This window comes from Mus musculus, chromosome 13, assembly GCF_000001635.26.
Source record: "Mus musculus strain C57BL/6J chromosome 13, GRCm38.p6 C57BL/6J".
NCBI classification, from domain to species: domain Eukaryota; kingdom Metazoa; phylum Chordata; class Mammalia; order Rodentia; family Muridae; genus Mus; species Mus musculus.
This window is the reverse complement of record NC_000079.6, coordinates 23,213,047-23,233,399: the sequence shown is the minus strand read 5'-3', so window position 1 is coordinate 23,233,399 and position 20,353 is coordinate 23,213,047. Positions and strand designations below refer to the sequence as shown.

The window sequence follows — 20,353 nt, the reverse complement described above, 5'->3', positions numbered from 1 at the left end:
AGACAGACAGAACACATACACACAGCATCCCCCACACAAAGAGAGTGTGAGAAAGAGAGAAAGAGAAAAAGAGAGAGAGAGAGAGAAAAACAAGTCAACTTTTATAGTGTACAACTAAAAACAAATTTCTCCTTTAAACCTGTAGATTTGAATACCAGTTACCAAACTCACTGTTGGAGGACACACACACACTGTCCCAGAGTCTCCCTGGAACGGGAGTGTCAGGGATCTCATCTGCAACATTGCATGTGTCCACCACTGCCTTTTGCATGCTAGAAAATGCTGTTATGCAAAACTGACCCTTTCTTGAAAAAGTCTTTAGGTCTTGGATACAAGTTTTTCAATCTAGTAAATAAAAATGGTTTTGCAGTTTATTAAGGAAACATTTTTTTTCTTCATGACTATGATTGGCACCCTGGGGAATATTTCTGTTTCTGTGGATTATTTCTTCCGTTTATTAGAAGGTGTTAAGAAGAAACCCATACACCTCATTCTTATCCACTTGGCTTTTACAAACATCCTAATCCTTCTTACAAAAGGATTTCGAAAGACAGTAGCAGCTTTTGGTTTGAGAAACTTCCTGGATGACATAGGCTGTAAGAGCATTGTTTACCTGGAGAGGGTGGCCCGGGGCCTGTCCATCTGCACCAGCAGTCTCCTCACTGTGGTCCAGGCCATCATCATCAGTCCCAGAGCATCTGGATGGAGGAGGCTCAGGCCAAAGTATGCATGGCACATTCTTCCATTCTTGTCATTCTTTTGGGTACTCAATGGTTTAATAAGTGTGAACCTAATCCATTCTACCACAAATACAAGACTGAATATATCACACTTTAGGGGTGATGAGAGCAATTGTTATTTTATGTTACCAAGTCAGAAAATAAAATGGATTTTTCTTCCTCTCATGGTCCTAAGGGATGCAGTGTTTCAGGGTGCCATGGGAGGCGCCAGTGGCTACATGGTATTTCTTCTCTACAAACACCATCAACATGTCCTCTACCTTCAGAACTCCAAGCTTCTCTACAGAACTCCCCCTGAGCTGAGAGCTGCTCAAAGTGTTCTCCTTCTGATGCTCTGTTTTGTTTTCTTCTACTGGACAGATTGTGTGTTTTCTTTTTTTCTAAGTCTCTCTTTAGAGGAGTATTCGTTGATGGTAAATATTCATGAGTTTCTGACCCTTGGTTATGCGATTTTCAGCCCCTTTGTGCTGATTCACAGAGATGGTCTTCTGACTGAACAGTGGGAGACATTGAAACAATGTGTCTCTCATCTATCTGATCAATAGACAAGAAAGAACTCACTTCTACTATGTTGTGGGTAAGAAACAAATTCCATATAGAAGCTTAATAGTATGTTTATTCTTAGACAATAATCTTGGTGACTCACAGCCTTGAGCTAATTGCAGTGATATAGAAACTTTATTCTTTATTTGGCCACTCTTTAGAAGTGACTGTCAACTTTTTATATTTGCATATATTAATTGTTTATGAAGCGTTTTCCTGCATTTATGACTGTGTAACATATGTATGCCTGCATGCCTGAGGCTTGGAGTTGATGGAATAGAGCATCAAATTCTCTGTTACTGACTGGAGTTAGATAGATGGTACTGAGCTAAAATATGGTTCCTTGAAATTGAATCTTGGACCTCTAAAAGCCGGCCAGTGATCTTAATGACTGAGGTATCAATCTAGCCCTGAGAAATAAACTTTAATTACAATTCATAAAACTGGTTTTATTAATACCATGACTGGAAGCATGCAAATGGATTTGGTAAATTTTTAGAAAAATTCATAGTGGTTTGATCATGGTATTCCAAGAATTGCTTATTTGTCCTTGCAAAATGATAGCACTCCGAGGATACTTTGTGATTATTCAAAGTGTCTGTAAGAATCCATCCATGGAAAGGACTTCTTAGAATTATGAAAGAATGATGTGTAGTATGTAGTTAGTCAGCAGAAGCCCAATGCACCAGTCACAGAACCTAAACACCCAGAAACATTTCAATGGTGTTATATTCACGAGTGCTCTCTGCGGGAATAGACTGGAGATACAGCAGAAAGTGAACATCAAGCACACAGTAATGTTTCAGTTAATATGTCTGAGGTTTCTAGGTTTTCTTTTTCCAAGGTCAGTCAACGAGTGTGACTGAAGCAGACCAAGGCTTGTTTGCAGCTGCCCTTTGTTAATGCCCGGGTGCTCTCCACAGAGCCATCCAGCTCTGTATCACCAGAGAGCTGCAAAAGGACCTGAGTCTACATTCATTTTAAGGAAGAATTCACCGTTTAGTTTCTCAAATTGGGTCTGTACAATAAGATACTGACATGATTTTAAGAATCTAATGGACACATTCTGAAAAATATGCATTCATGTCTTCACTGAACACAAAGTTGTTGAATTGTTAGAGATATGTTTATGCCATTAGAAAAAACCTTACATGTCATACCTGACTGAAGCCCCCTATAACATTTTGGGAACATCATGGGTCTACTTTATAATGATGACTAGGTATTTGTTTTTTGAATGGTTGAATTATAGACACAACATATTAAAGTGGCATGTATTGTATCATACTTTAGCTTACTAATTAGCTTATTTTTCCAATATGATTTATTTTTTATTTATGAGTATGTGTTTGTGTGAGTGTATGCCACCTTTGTAGAGGTGCCACATAGACCAGAAAAGGGCTTTGGGTCCCAGGGAACTAGAGCTACAGGCTGCCATGAACCCTTTGAAGTGGATGTTGGGTAAGGAAGTAGGGTTCTCTGCAAGAGGAGCAGATCTTTTCACCATCCCTATATCTCTTTGTCTTTCTGATGTAAATGTGACTTGTCATCTGTAGGTAACATCCATTGCTCATGTTATCTTCACAGCTCTTATGTTAAAGCCCTTTTCTAAGTGTCTGACATAAAGAACCAGACAAACCAACACCTTCTAAGTCAGTCTATGTAGTTTGATTTTAAAGGAAGTGATGTAAGAACATGAAGAAGGAGAGAAGAAAGATGTGTTTAATGTGAGTGATGGAGAGGTTGTTCAACATTAAGAATAGATGGGGTGGGGGAGAGGGCTGGAGAGAAGAATCAGTGGGTAAAAGCACCTGCTGATACCCAGCCTGACTGATCTGCCTCTGAAGAAGAAAACTGACTCCTACATGCTGACCTCTGACCTCCACATGCATGCTGAGATACACATATGAACACATGCAGGGACATACCAAATAAACTTTAAACTTATTTAAAAATTAAAAAAACTAGATAAGACAGTGATGTATAATTCTTTTGACAGGGCTTGACAAGAACGGCCTGGACTCTGAGTGGCATATAGAATTTCTATTTTGAATTTCTCTTTAAAATTCAGAGTAGATTGGACAAAACCAAAATGTTGATCAGAACATAAGTTGAAATTTTAATACACGATGAAAATATTTATAAATCTAAGTAAGTAAAGGAAAGTAAAGGCATCCAGGAAGTAAATTTAATTATGCCATTCAGCTAACTCACAGGAGATTTGTCAATCAGATTATTATAAACAATCACTCCAAACTTTATCATTTCTTTAGGCTGGACACATGGCTTGTCAATAGGATGGAGTAGTGGAATATTGTACTAAATGAAAAAAGTCAGACAAAACATTAGTAACACAGAATTTTACTAATGAGTAGAATCTAAATAAAGAAGAGAATAGAGCCTTCAGTCTGTTGTATACTGCTATGCAGCCTACAGCCCTCAGAAAATGATGGACTTGAGTCCCTCTTCATCCTGGTACGGTTGGACTAGTGGGCATTAGCCTGATATGGAGAGTTTGACAGGAAAGAACACTCAGGAGACTGTGTTGGAAGGCTCCTTATTTTTGGAGGAAAGGGGCAGGGTGAAGGAGCGGGCTAACGGAAGATATTTATATCCCAGGGAGAATGGATGGATGGGTCCAGGTGGAGGCGTGTTATTGGTTGGGGCAAGAACATGAAGGGTGCTTCATTTGCATCCTCAGGGTCAGCAGGGGCCGGTGCAGGAACCTTATGGGTCACATAGAAAAGAAAGGACGTTCAGCCCAGGATGTTTCATAGGCCAGTTAAACAAGCACCGGCCTTCACAGGCTTGGAGATGCACGAGTTTATCAGTTGCTCCATGCACTAGAAAGGTCCACACCTGGGGAAGCCTATCTGCTGGAGTCTATTGGTGCCAGAGCAAGGCAGGGGAGCAGCCAAACTACTGTTCTCAGGACAAGAAAATATGGGGCTTTTGGCATGCTTCAACCCCTTCCTAGCTTCAGGTCAGGTCCTCATGGAACTAACTACCTCTAATTGTGAATCCTGCTAGTGTCTGGGTCCTCATATAATCAGAAATATGAAGCTGTGGGTACATAGAGCTTGCCAGCTTTCATCTTCAAATGTTCCCTGTCACTTCACTATTCCTATGATGACATCAAAGAACATCTGTTCATCCAAGTTAGGACAGAGTATGCAGAGATTGTTCCATCCGAGGTGAGGTGAGCGAACCAGTTTACTGTAATTTAGTTTCTTTGGCCTTGTTGGAGGAATTGGTCACCAGGGGTGGGCTTGTAGGTTTCAAAAGCCTCCCCATTCCACCAGAAAATCAGCACGAAAATGTCACGCTGAGTAAGATTGCTCAGTACAGCTCCTCTCTACAAGAGAGTCAGAAGGACAAACACTCTTTCCTCAGTCTCAGGATCCTACTTGATACTGTAGCAGCGAGCAATGGGAGGGCCAGTGGCTACATGGTATTTCTTCTCCACAAGCACCACCAGCATGTCCTCTACCTTCAGAACTCCAAGTTTCTCTACAGAACTCCCCTGATCTGAGAGCTGCTCGCTGTCCTCCTGATGTGTTTACTTTTATTGTGTGGATAGAGTGTGGTTTTGTGCACATATAAGTTTCTCCTTAGCGAACAATTCCTTGATGCTAAACATTTGAATATTTCTGACCCTTGGTCATGCAATTCTCAGGCCTCTTGTGCTGACTCACTGAGGTGGACATCAGGGTGAATGTTGCCATGCACTCTGGGAGATGAAGACTTTGAGAAATCTCATTTATCACTTTGCTAGCAAATCAGTTTGAAAGATCTCTGAGTTCTGTGTGAAACCAAATTTTTTCCCAGTAGCTTAGGCAGATGACTGCCTTTCAGACACCAATGCTGGTAAACTGAAGCTTACTGGGTGTAGGGGTGCATGTTTTTAATCCCAGTATTCTTCAGCCAGAGGCAGGATGATCTTTGAGAGTTGGAGGCTAGCCTGGTTTACAAAGCAAGTTCCAAGATATTCAGTTCTACTCAAAAACCCTATCTCAAAAACAAAGGGAAAATGGAAGAAAGAGAGGAAGGAAGGAAGAAAGAAAGAAAGGGAAAAAGAAAGAGAAAAAGAGTGTACTTAAGAGAGGCATCATGGCAAATCCCTTTAGCATCAGTACTTAGGGGACAGAACCTGGGAGTTCCCTATGAGTTTTGAGTCAAGGCCAGTCCACACAGCCATTTTTTCCCCCCAGCCATTGTTATATAGTGAGACCCTGTCTCAAAAACAAAAACAAGCAAAGAAAAAAACCAACAAAACAAAACAAAAGCACCCCTTCCCCAAACAAACTTATTGCTGGATAATAGATGACTGCCATTGCCCTGTAATGTATGTGAGCTTGTAATCCCAGGCCCAGGGAGGATTATGAGTTAGAATCGATCTAGAAAGAAATAAACAGAACTTGTCACAAACCAAGTGACTAAGCAACCAAGCTACCAAAATGATTTTCCACAAATATTTGCAATTCATGATAACTTAAGTGTCTACCCCTTGTATTGTCCTTCTAGGATTTATGAGTTTCCTAGGCCCTTTATGTTTCTGAAATTCCACAACTCTGACCACGCTATAGGTTCTGTCTCAGAAATACAGAAAAAGTCACTTTTCTTCTTTCAAATGAAATGAAATGAAATGAAATGAAGAGTGTTAGGGTGACTACTGTCCCTGACTCCCCAAGAAACACCATAGTAAACTATTTTAGAAGACAGGCTTTGCATTCAAATTGAATTGTCATTTTTGAATCTCATGCCAACGTAATAAAGCAGGGTTACTCCCTTCCCTTAGGCTCAGTTTGTCAGTAGATATGATGGGATCTGTCCTCCCTGCTTCATCCTTCTAAAGTGACACTAAAATCAGCTACTTCACGTGTGTTAGTTCACAGCCTGGCAAGTCCAACAGGGCTATGCTTTGTCCTAATTACTAATACAGCTTTTCAATGGGACAGGCTTCTAAATACGTGTGTGGTATTGTAAGTCGAAACAGGAAAATGTTAGGGGCAGGTGTAGGAAAGAACACTTTGCTATCAAGGCAAAACACTATTAGAGAGTTAACAGACTAAGTCAAAGAAAGTGATGGCTGTATTAAAAGTGTAGTAAAGTATAGGCATAAAACATTTTGTGAACAAATTTATGAAAGTTATCTTCCTGATGGAGTCATAATATTAACAGGTGAAGATGGTGGCTGATGCAAACACAGTTTTTCTTTTTGCTTCTTCCTTCTTTCTTTCTTCCTTCATTTCTTCCTTCCTTTCTTCTTTCTTTCTTTTTATTTTCTTGAGACAGTGTTTTCCTAGCTGTCCTGAAATTCTCTCTGTAGACCCCGTTAGCTTTGAACTCAGAGATCTGCTTTTGTCTCTTAAGTGCTAGGATTAAAGGCACAGGCCACCAGGTTTGCCTTTCAAGAGTTTTTCTTAACACACTGAAAAATACTTCCAACTCTTAAAGTTTTTAGAGACATAATATGAAGCCTCAGTGGAAACCTATCCCAGGGGTGTCTAATGCTGAACATGGGGATAGAGACGCTTCAACATTTGTGAGGCGACAACTGAGAGATTAGTTCCAATCTTTTTGGTATCAGAGGAGTTGAGAGTCTGAGGTCCAAACCCCCTCTCATCCTCCGTTGCTCAGTAAAGAGAATTAAGTGTTTCCTTTTAAAGAAACTGCTTAGTATATATAGGTCAGTGAACTTAGTATATGTAGGTCAGTGAACTTAGTATATGTAGGTCAGTGAACTAAGTATATGTAGGTCAGTGAACTTAGTATATGTAGGTCAGTGAACTTAGTATATGTAGGTCAGTGAATTCTCCTCACCGTAGAGCCTGTGGTGAAGGTGAGTGCTGGGTCAGGCCTGCCAGGGTCAGGCTTCCCAGTTTGTATTTGTTCTTTAGGATTCATGTGGTTCTTAGCTCAAGTCAAGCACAGCAAAGACTTCAGTTGTCAGTGCAGCCCTGTCAGAAAGTCTGCACAGTCTCCGTCTCTGGAGCACAGCTTCCCTCTTCCTCCAAATCATTACCTTTATGTGACTCAGAAGTTATCCTCGCCATCAATAGGGTTTAACTGCTCAGAAGAAAAATGTGGACTCAGAAAGCAGAACATCAACAAAAGCACTTGATCCTGTCACATCCCCGCCCCTGCCCCAGCCCCCGCTCTCAGAAAAATATAACCCACTAAGCTTCTGGGACTACTTTCCAGTTTCTCGTCCTGTCCTCTGTCCCAATTCCCAGCTGGGAACCTACGCTGGGACTTACATCTGAGTCTCAGAGTAGGTGGTGTCTGCCTTTTCATCTTTAAGACTTTCTTTAAAAACAGGCACAGAATACATGATAGAGATTACCAAAGGTCTGTTTTCTGACTAAGCTTCCACAAGGATCTGAACAGACAAGAGACACCCTGACTCCACCACAGGAAGTTCAAGGTCATTGATGTACTTGGTAGGTTTATTCCTTGTATACTAAACTACAAAATGGGACTCAAAATCGTGACTGGCTCACCACCCCTATTTCAAAAATCCAATAGCCTTGTATAAAGCTTTAAGAAAACCTATACAATTCATCTGTGGTAGCGATGGTTCTATCTGTCACATAGTGAGAGGCCAAATCTTTTCAATTCAAGTCTCTAATTTTGGAGAACCTGATCTAAGTTTGAACTCAGGCAAACTAACAGGCTGGTACCTAACATTAGTTTCCAAGTTGCCCCCCAACAAAACCCAGACCAAGCTCCAGTCTCCAGGTTACACCCCCAACAAACCTGCACCCCCAGGTTACAAGCCCACCCCCTGCCTAACCACCACTAAAGTAGAGAACAGAAATTAAGTTTGTGATATGACTCCCAACACCAGCTAGTTATGTTAAAGGCCACAGTAGATTTTCAATTAGATGCTTGCACATGTACTCCCTGCTTGCTGCTTACTATAAAGCCTTGTCCTGATAGACATTTGGGGCTCTTCTCTCCACTAAAACTGTCCTGTGTGTCAGTGGTGAGCTGAGGGACCCGAACTAGCTTAAATAGAATAAAGACCTTGCTGTGAGTTGCATCAGATTGGCTCCTGTCTGTTTTATTTTTTTAGTTTTTTTTTTTTTGGGGGGGGGGCTTCTCTAAACTTCCCTGGCACTATCATAGCATCCCAGTCAGGAGGGCCTTTCTAGTTCCTTATGTGAAGTAATGTAGATAACTGTGGGCACAGGGTTCAGAGTAGAGGTGTGAGAAGCACCCCTGATCCAGAAATGAGAGTTGTGCTGGGCTGACCTGAAAGGTGGCTTCTGGCTACTGGTCGTGTTCTTGCTGGGGGCTCCTGGTCACTCTCCTGGTCCTTGGTGGGGGCTCCTGGTCACTCTCCTGGTCCTTGGTGGGGGCTCCTGGTCACTCTCCTGGTCCTTGGTGGGGGCTCCTGGTCACTCTCCTGGTCCTTGGTGGGGGCTCCTGGTCACTCTCCTGGTGCTTGGTGGGGGCTCCTGGTCACTCTCCTGGTCCTTGGTGGGGGCTCCTGGTCACTCTCCTGGTCCTTGGTGGGGGCTCCTGGTCACTCTCCTGGTCCTTGGTGGGGGCTCCTGGTCACTCTCCTGGTCCTTGGTGGGGGCTCCTGGTCACTATCCTGGTCCTTGGTGGGGGCTCCTGGTCAATCTCCTGTTCTTGGTGGGGGCTCCTGGTCACTCTCCTGTTCTTGGTGGGGGCTCCTGGTCACTCTCCTGGTCCTTGGTGGGGGCTCCTGGTCATCTCCTGGTCCTTGGTGGGGGCTCCTGGTCACTCTCCTGGTGCTTGGTGGGGGCTCCTGGTCACTCTCCTGGTCCTTGGTGGGGGCTCCTGGTCACTCTCCTGGTCCTTGGTGGGGGCTCCTGGTCACTCTCCTGGTGCTTGGTGGGGGCTCCTGGTCACTCTCCTGGTCCTTGGTGGGGGCTCCTGGTCACTCTCCTGGTCCTTGGTGGGGGCTCCTGGTCACTCTCCTGGTCCTTGGTGGGGGCTCCTGGTCACTCTCCTGGTGCTTGGTGGGGGCTCCTGGTCACTCTCCTGGTCCTTGGTGGGGGCTCCTGGTCACTCTCCTGGTGCTTGGTGGGGGCTCCTGGTCACTCTCCTGGTCCTTGGTGGGGGCTCCTGGTCACTCTCCTGGTCCTTGGTGGGGGCTCCTGGTCACTCTCCTGGTGCTTGGTGGGGGCTCCTGGTCACTCTCCTGGTCTTGGTGGGGGCTCCTGGTCACTCTCCTGGTCCTTGGTGGGGGCTCCTGGTCACTCTCCTGGTCCTTGGTGGGGGCTCCTGGTCACTCTCCTGGTCCTTGGTGGGGGCTCCTGGTCACTCTCCTGGTCCTTGGTGGGGGCTCCTGGTCACTCTCCTGGTGCTTGGTGGGGGCTCCTGGTCACTCTCCTGGTCTTGGTGGGGGCTCCTGGTCACTCTCCTGGTCTTGGTGGGGGCTCCTGGCCACAGTTTATTCCTGTGTTTCAGATGTGAATCAATGTCATAGCTATAGAGATACTTTACAAAAAAGGCTAAATCTCTTGTGCCTTAAACAAAAGAAAGAAAACTCTGAGAATCTACTGTCACACCCTCCAAGTGAATGTGAAATGCAGTTGTGATTCAGCATTTAATGTTATTAAGAGACCATTTTGGAAGAATGAGTGGAGAGAATGTATGAGCCAGAGGAGTAGTGGAGTTTTGTGGTGGATCTATTTCCTTCAGGAGTGACACGGCCTGCCTCAGTTAGGGTTACCATGGCTGTGATGAAACACCATGAGCAAACCAACTTGGGGAGGAAAGAGCTCACTTGACTTACACTTCTACAACGTCAAAAGGAAGTCAGGACAGGAATTCAAATAGAGCAGGAACCTGGAGCCAGAACTGATATTGAGGCTATGGAGGGATGCCTTAATTGGCTTGCTCCTCATAGCTGTTCAGCCTGTTTTGTATAGAACCCAGGGCCATCTCCCCAGGGATGGCACCACCCACAATGGGCTGGGCCCTCCCCCATCAATCAGTATTTAAGAAAATGCCTTACAGTTGAACTACATGGAGGTATTTTCTCAATTCAGGTTCCCTTCATTCAGATAACTCTATCTCATGTCAAGTTGAACTACCCTGCACATGGCCATTGGCTACCATAAAGCAGTGACTATATGCCCCTTCTACCTGTGGGTGATTGGCTACTAGTCCTTAAGGACAAAGGAACCAGAGGTCTTCATGCTGGGTGTGGGTGTCGGTGTGGGTGTGGGTTCGCGTGTGGGACAGTATTCAGACATGAAGAACGTTCATAGACTACTGCAGTGAGACAAATCTACTTCACTGCTCCAGGAATAGAGTATATTAGGGATTTTTTATGGTTACAGGTGAAAATGGATAATTGGTCATAACATCTGTTTACCATGCAGGTGAGAAGCCAGAGCAGGATGTGGATGCTGTGTTATTCAGCCTTGCAGAGAGCTCTATACAAGGTCATTTTCCAAATAAGGCTAACGAGCTGTATTCAGGTATTCAGGGACACTCTGCCAATAAAGTCAGGCAGAGAAAGGGAAGCCCCACTGAGAAAGAGAGCCCTCCATTTTGCACCTAGCTCAGAGAGCCATTCTGAGGGCATAGGGGACTGCAATCTTAGTAGCAGGGTCCTCCAACAGGCTACAGTCACAGTAATAAAGTAAGGGGATCATAGAGTGGTAGCTTTCTTTATGGTACTGATAATGAGACAGTTACAATTTCATGATATGGGCAGATTGTTTTTATAGCTTTGCCAGATGTTCCAGTCTTCACTTCTTCCTGCCATAGCTGCATATTATTTTGGGACATACATAGAAGGCAGAATCTTGATTGAGAGTTTTATCCCATCTGGGCTGGATGTATGTTTTGAAGTCAGGGAAAATTTGAAGGTGAAAGTTGACAATCTCTGAGTAGCCACAGCTTCATATTTCTGATTACATGGAGGAACCAGCCATGTAATCAGAAATTACCAGGCAGAGTTCACGAATAGAGGTAGTTACAGCAGATGGGGACAAGGAAAGAGACCCACAGCCAGACATTGAAAAGTACTATAAGCCTTGGAGCAGTCAGCCTTAAATGAGATGTCTCCATCAAATCCCTCCCAACAGAGCTTAGGAAGGCTCAAAGAAGAGACAGAGGGGACAGAGGACACCAAGAATACAAGGACTTCCAAATCAATATGAGTAAAGCTCTCATGAGCTCCCAGAGATTGAAGCAGGATACATGGGGTCTGCATAGCTTTGTACCAGGTCTTCTGAGTTTACATTATAGCTTCCAGTTTAGTGTGTTTATAGGATTCAAGTGTGTGAACAAGTGGTTCTCTGACTCTTGTGTCTTCCCTTGGGCTTTTTTTGTCTGTTGCTTTGTCTTGTCTAACTTTGATGCGATAGTTTTTTGGTTTTTATTTTTTATTATGTTTGAAAATGAATGAATGAATGAATGAATGAATGAATGAGAGTCTAACCACAGGGGTAAGAGCTAACATAAAAACCATCATTTGTACCTGCTGGTAAAGGGAAGATCTATTTTCTTCTTTGGGACGACATGGGGTATGTCAGCCACTTTAAGGTGATTCTTGTGCTCAGGACTGGTTGACTAAGGGATAGTGGGCTCTACAATTTTTCTGTGTGCTTTTGTTTGGCTATAGTTTGTTCATTTATCTATTTTGGATATTGTGTTTTGTTTTCTGGGTTTGGGGGGTTTGTTTTCTGAGAAAGAACTTAAAATTGGGTGGGTAGGTGAAGAACCAGCCTGATTCCTTTTTGTTCCTGGGAACCATTTTAAATCTGTAGCTAAGTTTGGTTTCTGTTGACTGTAAAGCTTGAATTTCTGTTTCTCAGAGGTGGGATGTGCCCTACCCCCACAACCATGAAGCATTCTGTAACAAATGTTCTGGGAAGATTTCCTTAACGGCTTTGTAAAATTCTTACTGCCTGTTTTCACTTCTGCAACCACACTTGCCTGAAAAGATCTCACAATTTGTGATTTTGCTATATACAAGAGGTATGGAAAATTGGCTGAAGGATGGTCTCATGAACTCCACCTTAGGAGGAGACTGCCACCAATTTGGCTCTGATGTGCATACGAATAAAGCTTGCTTTAATTTAGTCATTATTTGGATCAATGGCCTTTCTTCTCACATCTGTGAGATTAACATAGGGAGGAGGAGAGGATCTGAAGGAACTTGGGGGAGTGGAAAATATGATCAAAGTACATTTAAATTTGAGAATTGTTTTAAATAATAAAATATGAAATTAAAACAAAAAATATACTCAAGTAGTTTCTAAGGCCTGTAGGCTACATTCCACTCACTGAAGGCTCTATTATTTTTGTATTTAAATTTCATTTGTTAGTGGAATCATATGGTATTTGTTTACATGCAGTTGACTTACCTCATTAGTATATTGCCCAATTGGTCCATCCTAGTAGCATGCAATGTGTTCAGAATAAAGAAATGATAAGGTTTGAAGTGATGTTTTTGTTAATACAATCGTCAAATCTCTTATGCATTTCCTGAAGGGCACAATCAAGTCCCATTTCCAGGTTACCTCCACTATATTCTACTTACTTAGAACTTTTATCATGTATTCAAGGTTTTAATTCATGCTCTGATCAAGATTTTGCTTTGTTTTTTTCCCTAATATAATCTGATTTTTAAAGAGAAATTGAATAGAGAAACTTTGTGTGAATCCATGCAATCCTTGATCATGCTGTGTCAACAATTATATTTCTTCTTCTATTGTTTTAAAAGAGCATTTGAAAATTACTTTAAAGTTTATTTGTATGTCCCTGCGTGTGTGTCCATGTGAGCATCTCAGCATGCCTGTGGAGATCAGAGGACAGCATGTGGGGGTCAGTTTTCTTCTTTAGAGACAGATCAGGCTGTCTGGGTGTCAGCAGGTGCTTTTACCCACTGAGTCATCTCTCCAGTCTGCTGTCTATTCCTAATGTTGAACAAACTCTCCATCACTCAGATTAAACACATCTTTCTTCTCTCTTTCTCTATGTTCTTACATCACTTCCTTTTGAGTCAAATTGCAGACTGACTTAGAAGGTGTTGATTTGTCTGGTTCTTTGTGCCAGACATTTAGAAAAGGGCTTTAACATAGCAGCAGTGAGATTTACATGAGCAATGGATGTTACCTACAGACAAGTCACACTTACATCAACAAGACAATGAGGAGGAGGGATAGTGAAGAGACCTGCTTCTCTTGCACAGATCTCTACTTCCTTACCCAACTCCCACATCATAGGATGCATGACAGCTTGTAGCTCTAGCTCCTTGGGACCTAAAACTCTCTTTAGGACTGTATGGGCATCTGTTCACATGTGGTATACATTCACACAGACATATACACATAAGTAAAAATAACTATATTAGAAAAAGAAAGTCTTTAATAATCTATAGCACAATATTATAGACATTGGTTACTTAAATGTTCTGTGTATATAGTACAACCAAGGGAAAATGTAAATACTTATTCATCATTGTAAAGTAGAATCATGTGGCACTTATGTTTTTACAGGGGCTCAGTCAGATATGACAGAGAAATTTAAAAGAAAGATAAAACATACCTATAACAACTCAAAATAAATTCATGTTAAATGATTATATCGGTAAGTATTTTTCAGAATGTGCCCATCAGATTCTTCGAACCATGTCACTATCTTATTGTATGGATCCAATTTAAGTGCATAAGCAGGGACTCCTTCATTTAAATGAATCAGATTATTTCGATGCTCTTTGGTGATATGTACTATGGTGGTGTGGCTGCACTGTGCTGTGGAGAGCAGCGGGGCAATAACAAAGGGCAGCTGCAAACCAGGCTTGCTCGGCTTCAGTCACACTCATCGAATCAGTTAGAAAAAGACAAATTCAAAATTTTTAATCAACATAGAAACTATAGATGAGCATAGAATAAAACTTTACTGTGTATTCTTTTTACCCCATATAGCCAGTGCTTACTCCTGTAGAGAACTTTCACGAGTATAACATCATCGACATGATCCAGGGCATTTAAATTCCTGTCTGGTGCACTGGGCTCCTACTGACTTAATTCACAGTACATATCATTCTTTCATAGTTATATAAAATATTTTCTGTGGTTGGATACTTACAGACACATTGAAGTTTTCCAAGATATCCCTGTGGCACTAATCTTTAGAAAGCATACCTTCAAGTACAGGAAATGGAATTTCTTGAACTAACATGATAGAATCACTATGAATTTTGATAGAATTCACAAAATCCATCAGCATTCTTTCATTCACTGTCATAGTAAAACCTAAGTAAAGTAAACCCTAATTAAAGACATTTTTTCAGTGTTGGAGAGATGGCTCAGCACTTAGGAGCATTGTCTGGTGTTCCAGAGAAGCCAGGTTTAATTTCTACCAACCATACATTGGATCAGAACAATCTGTGTAACTTCAGTCAATCACTGGATGTCCAGGATCTACAGGCAAAGGGCATGCACATATTTCATAATTATAAATGCAGGCAAACACACACACACACACACACACACACACACACACACACACACACACACACACACACAGAGAGAGAGAGAGAGAGAGAGAGAGAGAGAGAGAGAGAGAGAGAGAGAGAGAGAGAGAGAGAGAAAATTAATACAAACATAGAAAAGTTAAAAAAAATCTCCTCAAGAGTGGCAAATGGAGAATGAGATTTCTATATCACTGTAATTTGCTAAGATTTTTCTCTCTCAGCTCAGCTCAAGGCTTTGAGTCACACATGACTGAGGATAACCACATGCTTAAACTGCTTTGTGTAATTTTGTCTTACACACATTATTGAAGAACTGAGACTTCTTTGACACTTATTGAACATATAAATGAGAGAGACATTTTCTCAATTTCTCCATCTGAACATACCAACATTCAACCAGAATTCTATCCCTGTGAATCAGCACCAGGGGGCTAAAAGTTGCATAACCAAGGGTCACAAATTCTAGAGTATTTGCCATCAATGTATTGTCCCTTGAAGAGAGACTTAAAATTATAGAAAAGGCACAATCTGTCCAGTAGAAGAAAACAAAGCAGAGCATCAGAAGGAGGACACTTTGAGCAGCTCTCAGCTCAGGGGGAGTTCTGTAGAGAAGCTTGGAGTTCTGAATGTAGAGAACATGCTGGTGGTGCTTGTGGAGAAGAAATACCATGTAGCCACTGGCCCCTCCCATAGCACCCTGAAACACTGCATCTCTCAGGACCATGAGAGGGAGAACAATCCATTTTATTTCCTGACTTTCTTGCATAAAATAGCAATAGTTTTTGCTGTTGCTAAGCTGTGACATATTCAGACCTGTACTTGTGATGGAATGGATTAGGTTCATACTTATTAAACCATTGAGTATCCAAAAGAATAGCAAGAATGGAAGGATGTGCCATGCAGACTTTGGCTTGAGCTTCCTCCACCCAGATGCTCTGGGACTGATGATGATGGCCTGGACCACAGTGAGGAGACTGCTGGTGCAGATGGAGAGGCCCCGGGCCACCCTCTCCAGGTAAACAATGATCTTACAGCCTATGTCATCCAGGAAGTTTCTCAAACCAAAAGCTGCTACTGTCTTTGGCAGTCCTTTTGTAAGAAGGATTAGGATGTTTGTAAAAGCCAAGTGGATGAGAATAACGTGTATGGGTTTCTTCTCAGGGCTTCCCCACCAACTGAACATATAATTCGCAGAAACAGACATATTCCCCAGACTGCCAACCACAGTCATAAAGAGAAAAATTATTTTATTAATATACTTCAGAACCATTTCTTCCTTTCTAGGTAGAAAAAGTCACATCCAGTATGCAAAGACGTTTTGAAAAAAGCCCCAGTAATCCTAGACATGGATCTGAGCAGCACATTTTGCAATAGCATTTTCTGGAATTCATGAATCAGCCATGGACACAAGTAATATTGCAGACTAGGTCCCTGAAACTTTTTTTTTTCCTGTATCCTCTGGGTTATTTTATGTGCACTGACAGGTGAGGTTGGTAACTGGTATTCAAAGCTAAAATTTAAAGGAGATTATTTTTAAGCTTTACTCTAGCAAAACTGACTTGCTTAAGTTCCAGTGTGTGTGTGTGTTTGTGTGTGTGCGCTCATTCATGTATTATCCTTGTTACCTCTCACCATAGTTGAATTTAATCCCTTTCCTATAACCAAAAATTCCTCCTCTGATTCTCATTCCATTCCTTTATATTCCCCCACCCAATTCCTAAATTCCAAGGCTCATGCTGACCCTGTCCTCCTTCCCCACATCACACACAGACACTGGGAAACTCTGTTGATCAACATGTACAGCAACTCTCCCACTTAGTAACTTTACCTTCTAAGTCTATTTTCCTCTGTTTGATATTCCTTTCTTATCTGATTCTTGAATAGTACAACAATTTCTGGAATTACATTTGACACCAAAGCTTTATAACTTCAATTTCTACATCTTAATATATTGTTTTCATATTGACCATTTTGTGATTTCACTCTGTATGAATGTTCACTAGATATTTTTAAAGATAGTCCTAGGTACCAAGTCAAACTGTGTAGCCTTTCCAGATAAAGTCCCACAGTTAAAGCTGAATCACCAAAAGATGTCCTGAAAAAAACCTCTTGTGTGAAAAATTCACATAACCACCAGGTTGCAGCCAGGGACACTGCCCTGTAGAACCCTGGAATGCTTCCTAGGAGAGTGGGTAGCAGGGGGCTGTGATCCCATTGGATGGCTCAGAGCATCTGTGACCCCAAGAAGGGACCTCAGCACATCTAAGGGTGCATGGGGCAACCATGGAACTGTAGACCAACTTAGCCATGGACCAATTGTTGCTGATGAGGGGAATGGAAGAAGGGGATTAATGATCTGTTAGCTGTTGCCCTGAGATGAGTGAAGCTTTTGAGCTATGTATTCTCAATATAGCTGCATGCAGGAGCATACAGTAGGTTGGGGCCACTGTTGTGAGCAGGGACTCTCCCATCTAAGAAGTCATGGTGGCATTTTCCTTTGTGGAGCCTTGTGAGCAGCAGTTGTGTCAGCTTGCTTTACTGCCTGCTTCTCCTCCTGTTTCTTTTCCAGCCTGTTTGTCAGGCTGGATGCTTTGTTCTACATGAGTCTGAGCTGAGCCCAGGTCTTAGACCTCAGTAGGATGTTATTATGTACATTCAGGAGCTCCATTCTCATTTCTCTGGGATTCGTGATAAGCTCTGGGTACATTTTCTAGAATAAAAGGAATCTGGATGCTTCAGTGTCTCTCTGATTTTGTGTGTTATTAGTACTTCGAATGCCTCTGTTCCCTACTCTCCTTCTTGCTAAACTCACAGGATTGCCTTAAATGTCTTTATCCTTCTGATCTCATATAGGACCTGTAGCAACCTAGCCTTGTTGCCAGATTTGTTCCAGGTGGCTTCATTACTTTAGAAATGTCAGTTATTACCTTTCAACTGCCTTATGACAAATCGATAATTGCTGCCTATATCAGAGAATCTTATAAATTACAATACCATCCTGACTATCTGCATATAATGAAGTATACTCCAGACGTTAATAGAAAGCACATTAGCATTCATTACTGTCTTTAGAATAAACGTTAACTGTTCATTCAAAGAGTGGAATCTGTAAATATTGCTGCGATCAATAACTCCAAGTCCTGGTGGAAAATATTAACATTTTTTTCTGTTTAATGCTAGTTTTCCTGGAGATCCTCCATTTCAAGTCCACTATTCCTGTTTCCAAACTTTGAATCACACATGAGACCAGCCTCTGGCACTTCTAGTAAGTGACTTCTACTGAAGTGGACGGTCAGAGGAGAGAGGTGACTTATCTCTTACATTATTTGGTAAATGTTAGAGGAAATTAATTTAAAAGACAGGATGGATTTGTTTTTAGATAGATGGATGTTCCCATGAGTTCAGCTCCCAAGAGCCTGAGGTATATAATCTACATCATTCATCCTGATTTTCTTAAAGCAAGCCAGCAAGCATTGTTGCTCTTTGCTGCTTAGTTCTGGGATAAAGTTAAGATGAGCTGTTTCAAGGATATGCAAGTTCACAGCCTGGATCCTTATAGCAGGAATTCTCAAGATGGTCTTGATAACTGCTACACTTTGTGGTTTATAGTTCTCTACACACACCAAGTGTACAAGGACTGAAGTTGAGATAAGTATTTGTAATATTAGGGGACAGAATCTAGAAACTATAAGGATGAATCCATAAGAAAAACCTTTATAACAGGGAGTTATAAAGCTATTGTGAGAGAAAACATGTGCCCATCCTTGAAAAGTGGAAATGCATCCGAAGTGAAAAGTACAACTTGTACAAACACCAGTGAGTCTGCTAGAGTCACCATGCTGGCAAACAAGGAAGCTAAAAATTTTATATTTGTATGTTTTCTTGTGATTTTTGAGCCTCCCCATGTAAACAATTGAAAAATGATTATCTTGCCTCTGTCTCTCTAGTACTCTTGTTACTGCAGTGTTTCTTTATTGTCTCAAATTTTGGATAGATATTGGAAAATCTCTATCTCACTGATTCCTTAGGAACAACGAACAAATAAATAAACAAACACACAAAAAACAAATAAGACACCTCGGACAATGACCCTCAGAGCTCTGTCATGATTCCAGCCTGAGGACAGACAGCAAAGCCTCAGCATTACTGTCCCATCTCTGTATCTCCAGGAACGACTGTCCTCTGATCTTTCTGGACTGAAGGACCAGCCTTGTGGGGTCAAAAGGAATGTGGAGGACCCAAGGCTCATGGAGCCTTTCAATTCCTCTCTGTCTTAGTCAGAGAGAGACTTCAGCTTTCATGGCACAGCTGAGGGCATCTAAGATCTTACCTTCACGTACTCACCTGGACTTCTGTGGTGCAGACAGGCTCTGGAGCAGCTCTGGGAAGGTGACACTTGCCAGGTCATATTTGTTCTGTCTGGATCTGTGGGGCTCTTGGCTGTCATTAGGTACTGCAAAGTTTAGGTTTCATATTGTCACAATGTCAGGGGAAAGGAAGGTCACTTCAGGGCCCGAGTCCCTGAGGTATAGCTTCCCTCTCTCCAACAGTTACAGAATCTGTTTTGCTCAGAAGTTATTTCCACCTTAATTAGTGTTTAATTATTTTGAGAGGAAGGATGTGAGGTGGGAAAATGAACAAGTAACCAACTGATCTTCCCATATCTCCAGAGGACTTCCTGTATACTCACTCAGGCCCTGTGCTTGCTGGTTCAGTCTCCGTTAGCCTTGAGTCAGAGGGCCATGTTCCACTGGTGTTCTCCATCCACTCTGGCTCTTACAATATTTCTGCTTCCTCTTCCAAAAGATCCCCTATACGATGAGGGAAGGGATTTGATGGAGACCGCCCAGATGAACTCCTTTTCTGCCTAATCCCTGCCTGTGTGTCTCTGCTTGTGCTCTATCTGTGTTTGGAGAAAGCCCAAAGATGAGTGGATAACATACTGATCTATGAGTATAGAAGGATATCATTAGGGCGTGGAGGGCCTTTTGGGTTGCCACTTGGTGGGAGTCTGACATTGGCCAAAAACAAAGGAATGGGCTTCAGGCAGGAATCTGACATTGGGCATGACAAGGATGTAAGCTCAGGCAGGAAACTGTCATTATGGCATGATAAGGAAGTAAGTTTCAGCAAGAATCTAACTTTAGGCTATAATCAGAAAGTAGGGTAAGGCAGGAATTTTAATCTTAGGGTGAAACAAAAGATGTAGGCTTTAGGCAATTTGGGATTTGGACTGGGCAGTGGGCTCAAGTATTTTGGACATTATGACAAGCCCTCTCAAACAACTGTCATGGCATTAATCATAGAACTTTGCTTACTGCTTGCCCTTAATACTTGCATCTAATAAAAATGGTATAAAAATGGATTGGGAAAACTAAGTTTGCCTTCAGTCTCAGAATGGACTGAGGTCTTGCTACAGTGTTGTCTCGCTGTCTTTTTTCTTTTTAATCCTCACTCCTGCACTGAAGAACCTGTTGACTGACTGAGCGGCCTTGGCCATTAGGGGTCATTTTATTGATACTTTTTTTCTTAATTTTTTTTTTTAAATTTTATTTTATGTATGAGTATACTGTTGCTGTCTTTACACACACCAGAA

General features: G+C 42.1%; 2 protein-coding genes and 1 pseudogene across 2 annotated transcripts; 2 read left to right on the top strand and 1 right to left on the bottom strand.

Annotated features, from left to right (window-relative positions):
- The first annotated feature begins 358 nt into the window (after window positions 1–358).
- Vmn1r222 (vomeronasal 1 receptor 222) lies at window positions 359–1,285 on the top strand. The gene has a single exon (NM_134240.1). It carries the CDS (start codon window positions 359–361, stop codon window positions 1,283–1,285), a length of 927 nt encoding a protein of 308 aa, NP_599001.1.
- Window positions 4,627–5,071, top strand: Vmn1r-ps133 (vomeronasal 1 receptor, pseudogene 133; annotated as a pseudogene).
- Vmn1r221 (vomeronasal 1 receptor 221) lies at window positions 15,089–16,027 on the bottom strand. Its single transcript, NM_001167542.1, has one exon. It carries the CDS (start codon window positions 16,025–16,027, stop codon window positions 15,089–15,091), a length of 939 nt encoding a protein of 312 aa, NP_001161014.1.
- Between the last annotated feature and the right edge of the window lie 4,326 nt (window positions 16,028–20,353).

What these genes read in the sequence shown, in the direction of transcription:
- Vmn1r222 (NM_134240.1), top strand. Translation starts at nt 359, where the DNA reads ATGGTTTTGCAGTTTATTAAGGAAACATTTTTTTTCTTCATGACTATG.
- Vmn1r221 (NM_001167542.1), bottom strand. Translation starts at nt 16,027, where the DNA reads ATGGTTCTGAAGTATATTAATAAAATAATTTTTCTCTTTATGACTGTG.